The sequence below is a fragment of the Artibeus jamaicensis genome, unplaced genomic scaffold, assembly GCF_021234435.1.
Source record: "Artibeus jamaicensis isolate MK-2021 breed Jamaican fruit bat unplaced genomic scaffold, CSHL_Jam_final contig_426, whole genome shotgun sequence".
Lineage (NCBI taxonomy): Eukaryota > Metazoa > Chordata > Mammalia > Chiroptera > Phyllostomidae > Artibeus > Artibeus jamaicensis.
In genome coordinates this window covers 9,184,165-9,196,711 of record NW_026521826.1, presented here as the reverse complement: position 1 = coordinate 9,196,711, position 12,547 = coordinate 9,184,165, and the positions used below count along the sequence as shown (strand labels likewise).

The window sequence follows — 12,547 nt, the reverse complement described above, 5'->3', positions numbered from 1 at the left end:
GAACTTTTTTACGCTAGGGGAATAGAAATTAAACTTTAAAAACATCCCTAACTGTAAGCTTGTGCTCACACCCTGGTATACAGCCTGTCAAAGTCACACCTGGATTTGGGCGGCCTGAATTAATTAACAACTTTCCAGTGTTTTAGTGCTAACATATGGCATTTAATTACTGCCTTCGAATCCAAGAGTCTCTCCACTTTGAATCTCAAAATTGTTTCTTCATCTTCCAGTAAACCAGGAAGGGGCTGGACGGGAACACTATCCTACTCCTACGCATCTTCCCTGACAACCTTTAGTTGTATTTTGACTCCTCTAAGCTCTGAAATTGCCACCTGGACCCTCAGGATTCCAGAGGCCTTGAGCTAAGATAGAGGGCTTGAGCGGCATTTTCGGATTTGAGGCTTTAAGGACCCCTGACAAGTTGTGACGTTGGAGGGTGAAAGCAGGGTGGGTTTCTGCTGTCCCTGCAGAGTGGAGGACAGCCCTCTCAGCCAGGAGCAGGGCCTAAGAGTGAGTACCGGCTGCCACCATCAAGACCCCAAGCACAGCACCAGAGGCCACCTCTATCCTTTTCTTATCGCTCACTGCTAGACAAATTTCAGATCTAGCAACTGCATTTAACTTACTTTTTTTAAAAAAAGGTTTTGTTTATTTATTTTTAGAGAGAGGGGCAGGGAGGTAAAAAGGGTGAGAAACATCGATGAGTGAAGAAAATATTGATCTGTTGCCTCTTGCACACGCCCCAAGCAGGGGGACCAAACCTGCAGTCCAGGTATGTGCCCTGAGCGAGAATCAAACTGGAGATCTTTCAGTTTGCAGTACGATGCCCAACTTCCAACTGAGGTCACAATGGTTATGGCACAATTGCCTTTAATTTTTGACCTTGCACTGCTGGTACCTTTTCCTGGATAGTGGTGAGGGATTAAAAGCTGGAAAATGGCCTCTCAATGACACGCAAAATTAGAGAGAGTAACTAAGTTTGTGCTAGCCTACGCTGGTTCCTGAAACCCGCACCTCCTCCAGTGCCCTTCCTGCACCATCACTCAACTATCTGCAATGGAAAAAAACCCACAAAAAAAACACTTGGAGTCTCTTGAAATTTAGGTATTGACTTAGTGTGCTATTCTTAAAGGCCCCAGCATTTTATTGCTAATGCAGTGGGCTTTTTTGAGAGGGGTCACCTGGCACGGTAGAAGCATGAGTGAGTTGGCATAAATGTGCTAGAGGCTGCAGCTTAAATCAGAGGCAATGAAAAGGGCAGACTGTATGTAGAAAGCCAGGGAGGTTTCGGAAGCCGGGTCAGTAAAACACTGATGTGCAGGGCAGATCGAAGAGCGGTCCAACATTTCTGAGCTCACCACAGAGGGTCCCTGTGTCAGAGTCTCTGGACACACGAAGGCTGGAAAGAGTAATTGCTTCTCTGGAATTCATTTTTCCATTACTAATTAATCTGTGATGAGAAGCCCTGTCTTGCTCGGCAAATACAAAGTTGCAGAAATCCGAACATACTGATAATGAAGGCAGTAACTGTCTAACTGTGATGAGCCCTTTGTGCTATCCATAAATGTCAGCAAACTCAATAAAAGTGCAATTAGAGCTCGTGATACCTCTTCCACAACTGCAGGAGCTATTTCGAGCATCTGAGCCAAAGAAATCTTTGTGCTCTTTGAGCTTTGGAAACTATGCTTACCTGTCAAAGCTGCCATGTGAAATCAGAAAAGGCTTGCAGCGTTTATCACTTGCTTTAGAAAATTATACATTTCTCTGGATTCCTCCATCAGGTCCAAGGAGGACCCTGAACCCTGCTCATGTGTATGCAAGGTGAGGTCCCACTGGCACCTCCATAAAGAAGAGCACTTTAAAAGCAGATTTCAGTCCATTTATACTTTTTGACCTTTTTTTCCCTACTGGAAGTTCAGGAAATGAAGCTCTATCTACAAAGCAAAGGGAGAACTGTCCCAACAAGAAAGTTTTTCTGGGAGGGGTCCCTTTGTGCATGTGGATCTCTGCAGGGACATGAACAGCCCAAGTGCCAGCCTCAGTGAGCCAGAATCACATCGATAACAGCACAGTGAATACTCACTATGAGCCAGGTATTACGCTCAGCTCTTCGCAGATGGTGACTTAGGTACTCCTCACACACCCTTGTGAGGTAGGTGTTACAAGAATCCCACCTACAGACCACTACAGATAGCCCTGTTTCAGCTGGAGACCAGGAGGGCAGGTGAGCCTGCAGAATGTGACCACGGACACAGCTAACAAGTACAGGGTCAAGGGATAAAGTCCAGGGTCCTCAAAATAGTTCTTAACTGCTATCCTGGGTTGCTCCCTGAAAAATGGCACTTTTAGGTATTCTCTCATCTTGGTAAAAACGGTGCCCAGTGCCACTAGGCTTTTGAGATTGTGTGAAACTGGGAGCGCTCATGGCAGCTTTAGTCCGTTGCCGTGGCAGACACTGCCCGCCGTGCCCAGAGCACACGCTGAGCAGGAGGGGCACGGACCGTCCTGAGACCCCCCCCCACAGCCGCTCTGAGGGAAGGACTCTCTAAGGCAGGCTTCGTGTCTGAATAACAGGAAATGCAGAAGAAGACATTTTTTCATGGTTCAATGAGTTGGGTATTTCAGGTTAAATATTTCCAACTCAGTTCTCTAACCCATCACACCTTTACAACTATGACCTAAGGTTCAAAAATAAGACAAAGCCTTTTCCATGAACTTTCATTCTGTGGCCCGTCCTGACGGTTCGGAGCATGGTGGGGCCAAAACATGGGGAACGTCTCTCTTTACCCAGAAGTTCCAAGGTGACCTTCACTGACAGAATTTATCCCACGAATAGGTGATTCCCCCTCCCTCATGGGGAACAGAACAGACTGTAAATGTGTTCTTCTGAAGCAAAGGGGTTCTAGGACTTGTCATGGGTATGTGGCCTTCAGCAGGGGTGGACGCGCATGGTGCAGAACCCTGTGTGGCCAGGGAAAATCTGGGTAGCAACAGCCAATATGGTATTGAGAGCCAATATGGCTCTACTACACACAAAGCACTGCGGCAGACGTCTTGTACAAATCTTTAAAAAAGGCAAGCTGTGTGAGACAGTCACCATTGCTCTCATTTTACGGATGAGGACATTCAAGTTCAGCGTCTGAGTGACAGACTAGTAGAGATCAGGAGACTGAGTGTAAGTTCTGTGAGGTCAGGGCAGTCTTTTTGTAGCCTGCTCTTTTTAAAATTCATTTCTGCAGCCTCCCCTGGTACCCGGCCTGGCACACAGTAAGTAATCAATGTTCATCGTCTAACAAAGGAACGAAGTGTCTTGACTGAGGTCCTGCACCGATGCAGTGGCAGATGTCAGGCCCTCCGACACTGAGTGCCGTGTCTGCGATCAAGCAGCAGAGGACGTAGGGAATTAACTCTCAGAGAAGAGCGAGGCCGACGAGAGGCGCGCGGGCAGAGCACTGACCTCTACTCCCCGACACGCAAGTCAGGGGCTCACAGCCCTCAGTGTGACATGGGACTCTCTTCAAAACTTTCTAGTCTGTGAAGAAGCCAGAAAATGGGATGCACTACAATTAGCAAAAAATACCTTGTGGAGAGATTTAGAGCCCAATCATAATTTACATTTGCAGATATGCAGATCTCTGAGTGCATGGCTTCTGCCCTGATTACTAATTAATGAGGTGCACACCGCCTGTGGAAGGAAGCCGAGCTGATTATGTCAGTCTTGTGGGACAGGAGAGCTCTGAGGTCTGAGAAGGTAGAAGAGTCCTTTAACATACATTTCAGTAAATTCAAAATATAAAACAGGGACAGAAGGCTGGCGTAAGTGGAAGCAAAAACCTGAGAGAGAAATGTGGCCATCAACCCACTTGTGTCTCGGACAGTCAAGTCTCAGTTATTCCACGGACCCCGCCAAATGCGTTTTTTGCACCAAGTGTGTGTTTACTTAATCAGCAGGCTGAATTCTGAATGAATGCAGATGCGAATGCATTGGTACAATTTAGAGTGAGTGCTGTGAGACAGCCTCCAAGCCCCCAAAAAAGAACAGCCGGAAAGGAGAAAAAAGACAGCCTGGTTCTCAGAGGGCGACCCTTTCCCGCCTGCACAGCGGAAGGTCACTCCTCCCCATCAGGTGTCCCCTGTTGCTCTGCGGAGCAGATAAACAAGAGCCAAAGGCCGCAGGGTCACCACACAGAGCAAGCCCACAACAGAGGGACACGAAAAACCATTTTTGGTAACACCTTCACAGACTTTTACAGCAGAGGTAAACGAGGCAGGAGAGTGAGGCTCAGGTTCTCCGGCCAGGACGACTGGAGCGCAGGTCTCCCGGTGCAGTCCTCCCGGCCTTTCTGAGAGAAAAGCTCCTGGGGCCGCCCTCGCCCTCCCCGCGGACTCCTTCCCTCACTGACACAGACAGTACAAGAGACAGTTGGTCGCCACCTACCGTTTGACTTCTCACTGTCTGCAGGCTTCATCTGAATGGGATGATGCATCTAAAAACACAAAATGAGAAAGTAAAGGTAGATTGAACAACCGTATGAACGGTCTCAGAAATTCCACACTTTCAAACTTGAACACTGATACTGCTGTGAGGACACACAGTTAAAGAACAAGACCTTTCCCAGGTAAAAAGCAACCCAATCAATGTACATGCAAGCCTGGGCTTTGTGTTCAGGAGTAGAGCCCTTTTACGTCACAGGGCGCAGTGGGTACAGGGGCACGGTATTTAAAAGCTTGGGCTCTGCAGTCAGACTTGAGTTCGAACGCTGGTTCTGCCACTCAGTATGGTTTCTGCCTGTATCTCCTAGGTGATTTGGGTCCCACCATGTATGCTAGCCACACGATCTTGGGCAAGTGTCTTAACTTCTCTGAGCTTCAGTTTCCTCATCTGAGACATGGAGAGAACGCCTGCACAGCAGGGCTGTGGGAATTAAGTGAGGGAATGCATATAAAGTGCTTAATTAAACAGGGCACAGGATGTGCTGAAAAATAAAAGAGCTGTTGTTATTTTATGTTATTCCAAATTTGAATGCAGACTGTTCCTTTTGGCCACTCTGCCTGCTGCATGGACCTCCTCAGGCCTCGTGTTATGAGAATCTGAAGGTCTAGCAGCTGCCTGACTCAGGTGCCGAGGTGTAATAAACACAGAGTATGGGACAGAATGGAGGGAGGGAGGAAGAGGGGGAGAGGGAGGCACAGTCCTCAGGACCATGTCTGTTCAGTACATAGGCAGGAGCAGAAACAGGTGAAGTGGTGACCACATCCGGAATCGGGGCAGAACTGGGTGCCCGCCGGCCCCTTCCCAAATGCCCATCACAGCGCGGTGCAGGACCCGCAGAGCTGACTCCAAGTGCCGAATGCTGCCGCTATTTCCAATTAAAATAAATTCCTCAAACTACTTTCAAAGGTCCTCTTGCTTCATATTTCATCCCACCCCGAGGAACACTGGAGCCACAGGGTAGATGGAATCACTGGCTGTGCAAATGCTTTTACTATAATGGGTCCCATTCTCCCTGAACCTTTAATTTCCCCAGTGGACCGCCACCATTTGCAAGCCACAACTCTGGGTTTTATCTAATTTACATGAAAGGGCAATGGCACTTGGCTGGAGCACTTAAATGATGGGAAATTATTATCAAGCAGTCAGGACCATGTGCAGCTGGTGCCTGCCAGGGCCTCCCAAACACATGAGGAAGAGGAAGGAGGAGTACTGGGGGGGGGGGGACGCAAGCCATGCAGAGCTGCTTTGTTTATTCTAAAAGGCAAGACACTCTTATGCATAGAACACAGGCCTTGAGATCTGAGATCTACTCATATTCCCACTCCATTCCTTCATCTATTCAATTTATAGAAGAGTCTAGAATGAGAATGAAATGTTTGGGGATTAGTAAGTAGATCAGACTTTCCCAAAAAGACTAGAATATACACCTAAAAAACAGGCAGAAGTAAACTGCGAAAAACACCTGATTTGGGCGAAAGAATATGGCCTCCATCCTATGTGTAATGGAGAGAATGAGCCCCCCCCAAAATGTTGGGGGAAGAGGGACTGAGTCTTTGAGAAAGCTATTCTTCCCCCTTGCCTTATCCACTTGTTCCACAAAAATGTCTGAGGTACCCACTGTGTCCCTGGCTCTAGACTAGGAGGTGAGGAAGGCAGGCCAAGGGGAGCAGTCCAGACCCTTTGGGTGCTCGCTGTGAGGCAGGGCAGGCTGTAAACAGCCTCCCATGCAACACTGGTGAGCGCTGTGGCAGACCCAGGAACCAGGGACTCTGGGAGCCCAGGCGAGTAGGCACTTCTTTCTGCCCGGCAAGGGAAGAGGCTTCTCAGCAAAGGTGGCACCCGATTAGTATCCTAAAGGCCAGGTTGGACTTGCCAGCAGAGGAGGGAGAAATGGAATATCCCACGTAAAGACACACGGGGTGAGAAAGAGCGCAGTTTCTTGTAGCAAGTCATCCGATATGAGGGGAGGGGCACAGGAGCAGGCGCAAAGGGCGTGAGCATCCAGCTCTCGAAGGATCCTGTGCACTACGAAATTGAAATTTTGTCTAAATGTGAATGGTCAAGCATAGAAAATTTAAGTAGCCAAGGCAACAAGATCAAATTTGAATTCTAGGAAAATCCCTTTTGGCCACAGTGGAGGATGGATTATAAAGGAGCAACAAAGGAGGCAGGGGGAACAGCACAGAGGCTACTGCAAAATGAAACTGATAAAGATCTCAACTTCAGAGGCAACTGGCAGGTTGTGGGGAAGAGGGCAAGAGAGAACCCCAGGCCTGGACAACTAGATATACTCTGGGCTTATCACCCAAACAGAGAAAGCAAGAAGGCCGTTTTGGAGGGGACTGCTGAGCACAGGTCTGCACGTGACCCCTTGGATGTGGCTGTGGGGTTATAGAGAAGTTGGGAAAGGGCGGTTCGGGATGTAGCAATGGCCCTGAGAGGTGGCAGCGGAGCCCACAGGCACGGGCGAAGCTGTCCACGGAGGGAATGCGAAGTGAAGAGAGTCCGGAGCCAGGGACAGAACACTGGTCTGAAAGGGACAGACAGAGCGCAGTCAGAGAAGCAGGCGCAGGAACAAGTGGCCCCACATGAGCCATGTGGGGAGAGTTTTAAGAACAAGGTGGTGCTGCTAGGTGCTATGATGAAAATGCCCAAGTGTCCTTTTGGATTTGGCAATAAAAAATTCTGTAGGGAATTAATCAAAAGATGTTTCTGTAGGTTCCGGGGAGGGTGGAATGTGAGCTTGCGAAGGGTTGGGGAGTAACAGGGAAGGTAACAGTGGAAATGATAAATGTAGATGACTATTTCAAGAAAAGTCTCTACGAAGCGGGGGTCAGAGGGGGAGACACAGGAAGCCTGATGGAGGATGGGGCGGAGTCTTTCCAGGGAGCAAAGACTTGTACAGGTGCATGTTCAGAAAAGATGTAGATGCGATTTATGGGTTAAAGAGAGAAAAGAGGAGATAAGTATACCTACATTACGTATGGGACACAAAATGAAGTGAATGGGACTCTTGCCCTCAGAGAGCTGATGATCCATCCTGGAAGCTGAGATGTGCAAACATACAGAAGAATGGTGACCAACATCAGACACTTGGATCAAGCTGTGAAGTACATGGAAGTCTAGAGCAGGAATCCTGGGAGCTGTCATTTTGTAAGGACAGAATCATTGTACTGGCAAGGCTGTGAAGGGCCTGGCAATCATTTAGTCCAATGCTCCCAATTTATTGGTCTGCAGGGACTGAGTGACTTCACTAAGGACACACAGCTGGTTAACGACTGAGACGGGATCAGAAATCTGAGCTTCCTGCTCTTACCCAGTGCCGATTCCCCCTGTCACACTGTTTCTCCACGAAATGCCCCACATGGGACTTGGACACATGAGCCCACAATGAAAACTGCAGGCTTCACTCACTGAAGGCACCAGGCGCGCATTAGAAGGCGCCTGCCATATCCCCTTACTAAACTCCCGAAACACTTTATCTATGCAGCTTTGCGAGCAGCATTATACTGAGACTCGACTCTTAGTTTTCTTGTAGCTGCTGAGAGAATTAGCTCAGTTTCTGACCCGAGACTACCCAGAGGCTCAGGAATGCCAAAGTGCTAGTACAGTTATGTGCGCACACTATGTTCTGGTCAATGAACCACATGTATAAGGGCAGTCCCCTAAGACTGTAAAGGAGCTGAACAATTCTTACTGCCTAGTGACCTCAGGGCCATAGTAACATCTTTGCGTAATGCATTCCTCACATGTCTATGGTGATGCTGAGGTTAGCAAGTGTACCGTGCTGCCAGTCGGGTAAAGGTATAGCACATGTGATTATGTGCATCATTTTCTCTTGTGCTGGACTTAATCTCACGTTGTTTTGCATAGCACCATGTTGTATAGGCTTGTAGCCTAGAAGCAACAGGCTCACCATACAGCCCAGGTGTTTGGTAGGCTATACCACCCAGGTTTGCCTATGATGTTCACCCAAACACAAAACTGCCTAACGATGCATGTCTCAGAACGTATGCTGTTGTTAAGGAACCCATGACTATGACAAAGCAGCTGCTGCCACTGAAGACTTGACCTTTGCTTTGGTCTTTCCTAGGCCCAGGGTGGGGGGTGACAGTCAACTTCACAGAGATCACAACTGTCAGACCCTGGTGAATTCTGAGGGGGTGGTCACCCCTACCTTCAGGTATGTTCTGAAGACAATTTAGACAACGTATGTAAAGCACTGTGACCTTCTTGGGGAGAGGTGTTCAATCAATACTGTATTAAGAATGGCTCATTATCATGAACAGTTCATGTGAGTTACAAATTTCTGATCAGGTACAGGATGTAAATGTCAAGGAAGACAAAAAATGGTTTGGAGGCGTCCTTCTCATAACATTTTATTTCCTCGAAATCTCATGACTCCAAAGACCGTTGGGAGGTTTGCTGAATGGAGTAGAGAAATTATTGTAAGGAACAGGTATTCTAGTTTCAGGTTTCCAATCATAACCAGGGGTTCTTTCCCTAAACAGGAAATGGTTTCAAAGATTTGATCCGGTGTGCCGCCAGGACTACCTTTTCATTCCCTTATTTTTGCTTTACCAGACACTCTGTTACCTGCTGGGAATGCAGCGGAAAAGCGTTCTCGTCCCGATGGCTCGCGCCCGTTGGGTACTGGGAGAGAGAGCCACGTCGGACGCTTGCCCCCCAGGGGATGTGTGCTGTGCTAAGACCTGCAGCACGAGAACCTGGTGGAGAAACACCCAGCACAGGAGGAAGGGCGAGCTGGAGAAGGCGCCTCGGCTGACGCAGTGGTTGAGTTCCACCTGGACGGAATGCTAATGTTCATCAGTACACGAGTGAAGGACATTTCAGGGGAGAAACAACATACTTGAAGGTGCAGAGTAAGAGAAATAGATCATGTTGTTGCTAAAGAATGATGATAGGACATCCTAACCTACAGAGGAAACAATAAGGTCACTAAAGATCACCCACCAAAGTACAAAGCACAAGAAGACTAAGAGTGAGGGATATACTCTCGGATGGAAATACTTCAAGTATAAAGACAACGATGCGAGTCTGCTCACCCCTGAACTGAAACTGCCACGGGAAGCATGACCGGCAGCCAGTGGCCACAACGTCAATGCATTCCTGAACAGCGGAAGACAAAACCCTGGGTGTCAGAACTGCCGCTTCTCAATGCTGCTGCTGTAACAACCAGGGACACTGGTCTTATCTGCTGCCAGAGCTGGACGGAGCTGGAGGCTGGTGCTCCAGGCTGTGCTCTGCGTTTGGAGGTCCCAGTTGACATCAACAGACCAAAGGAAGGGCCAGAGAATGTGGCAGTCACCCTTCCAATCTCCTCTCGTCTCACCAGTTGTAAGGGAGCCTCAGGGTCAGAGTGGAGGCTAGTTCCCTGGGGTGGGGGTCCCCTTCTCCTTCTGTCTACAGCAAGTGAACACACGGTCTTCACGAATTGTTGCAAGGAGGGTCCTAAGACACACGCATTAATTACATTGAGGCTGTGTCTCCACAGCCATACAGGGTTGGCTGTGCCTGAAAAAAACCTGCATCCTTGGAGCTCACTGAGAGGCAGGAGGGCTCCGGGTGGTGTGGCCCAGGCTCTCTGTTGGCCGAGTGCTTGTCCCAGGGAGATGCCAAGATCAATTGTTTTGGAAACAGGTCCTGACTCATGGCAGTGAATCTGACTTAACATATTTCATCAAGTTTACATTTCTACAAAGAAAGTCTTTGAAATCCATTCCCTTGAATATTTCTTTGACTGCATGTGAATTTCCTTTTCATTTTATTGTAGAACATTTTGCCTCAAGTTACACATTATGGTACTGGATAATGTCTTGGTCCATATTTAACCCTGTTGGTTTAAGAACTAATGAAGTTTAATAAGAAGAGAAATTTTGAGAGCTCCCTCATCGACTCCCAGTGGGCAGGGGAGGAGCCAAGCGTGTTTCTTAGAAATCAGTCCATTTCTGTTACATTTGTGTATTAACATGCACAGTGAGGCGGAGCCCCTGGACAAGAGTTCTGCTGTTGCAGCTCACGGAGGGGCCGTGGCTTCAGGCTTTGGTTAGGCTTTCAGCGAGCTGGGGCTTCCTGAAGAAAAGGGCCATCTCCCACTGTCCCCTCCGTGCCCAAGCCAAGCATGACATCGATGACAAGATGCAGCCTGCTCCTGTCTGACACAGGCCCAGTTGCCATCCCAGGCCTGCACTCCGGCGCGAAGCTGTCGGTGAGTGCCAGAGCACGCCAGCCTTCCTGTGCGAAGCCTCACCCTTTATCCTGCCTCCTAACGAGTGAGTGGCACTTAGCCCTCCCTCCTCTGCTCCCCCCACAGGCCCAGAGGGCCCCAGATCTGGCCTGGTCTTCAGCAAGGCAGATCGCTGATAGGACCCGACGCGCCTCACTCCTGAACGCACTGACCTTCGAGCCGAAGCCAAGAGCCCAGCTGCGGCTCATGAAAATGAAAATGAGGATACATCTGCGCAGCAGAGCCATTACCCCAAGTCTGTGGGGGCAGCGTCACGTGCAGGGAGCTGTACATAACCCTGGCAGCAGCTGTCACTGCCTACATTACGAGTCCTATCATGTCACAGGGGCAGGGATGAGGCTGGGCCATGGGGCACCAGCACTCACACTCTCTGGAGCTCCCACTACACACAAAGTCCGGCGTGACTGCGAGAAGCCCCTCTGTCTTGGTTCCGTGATGAATGAGGGGAGGGGAGTCGGAGCTGCAACAGCCCGTGTTAACACAGGCTGAGTGCGGGAGATGGAGGGCCCGGGGGCGGGAAATGGGCAGAGGGGAAGGTGACAGGGCCGACTGCTCACACAGAGGAGCGCTCCTGCTGGAACTTGTTTAACCCGGCCGGCACCAACTGACGAGTGAGCCGCCTTTCACATGAGATTCAATAAAACATGCCATTTTTAACCCGAAATGGGTTTTACAGAGTCACTGTTATGCATCTCATTGTTAAACCTCTCCTGACCTCTGGAGAGAGTAGCCGTGATGGTACATATGATAAGCTTACTGCCCATAAAATATTTAAAGGAAGACAAAGAGAGGAGGGAAAGAGGTGAATTCACAGAAGAGCTATGCACTACCCGAGAAAATGAAAAGACCCTAGCCGTGAAGACAAACTGGAATTTTTCTTTCACTCATGACAACACGTGTATGACTCATTGAATACTTCATAGCTTGTTGTACAGCAGACCAGGGAATACCAAAAGCACCTGTACTTTCTGAATCTTTCTTTAGAAAGTTTTATAAATGGCAAGGGTGGCAAGTTTCAAAAGAATTGCCACCAGTTGGAGGCATGCTACCCCCCAAATGACCACGTGAGCTGCCAGGGGAGCTGCTATCATTTGGTGGCACCCCTCCCCCCGAAGTTGTATGGCTTCCCTAACTCCCCAGGGAGGGAACGCTGCCATCTCAGCCACCGTTATGTGACGCTCTCCCCTAGAAAGAGCGGGATGAAACCAAAGTAGCTTTAGGGATGGTGACTTACAGGTATTAAATAAGAACTTCAGAATTTTTCTGATTTGTCTGAATGGTAATAGATAGTAATCTTGCCACGATATCTGGGACAGAATGATACCTCTGCAAGAATACAGATGACAAAAGTAATGTCTTTGATCAGTCAAAAGGAGCTTTTGTCACTGGGACAAAGTCAGACTTTGAGCTCACAGCTATGCCTGTTAAGTGTAGAACTGAGGCACTTTTCGTGAAAACTGAGGTCCATCTTCCCTTCACTCTCAATTTTCCTGTGGCCCCTTAGGTATGTTAGCTACGTTGATTCTCACAACCTGAGACAGAGATGCATGGGGTGCCAAGGAAGAAAGAGGGGGAGGCCAGACTCTTTGAAACATCTACCCACACTGCTGAGAAGAAAACTGATGACGAGCAAGAGTAGCTATCAGTTATTACGTGAGAGAAAAGATAATAGCTGACACTAATAGAGCCTGCGTTTTGTGGTTTCTTCACAAACTGACGGTGTAAAATGCACACCGAACTCTTCAGAATGGATCAGTATGGTCCGCTCTTTGTTGGCTAAGCTC

The 12,547-nt window shown here is 48.7% G+C and overlaps 1 protein-coding gene across 8 annotated transcripts in view; it reads right to left on the bottom strand.

Annotated features, from left to right (window-relative positions):
• Positions 1-12,547, bottom strand: part of CELF2 (CUGBP Elav-like family member 2) — a 503,518-nt gene that overhangs the window by 75,682 nt on the left and 415,289 nt on the right. For all 8 annotated transcript variants that reach the window (XM_053665830.1, XM_053665833.1, XM_053665829.1 and 5 more), the window contains one exon: positions 4,439-4,487. In XM_053665830.1, the coding sequence (XP_053521805.1) occupies positions 4,439-4,487 (49 nt within the window). The remainder of the gene's footprint in view (positions 1-4,438; positions 4,488-12,547) is intronic.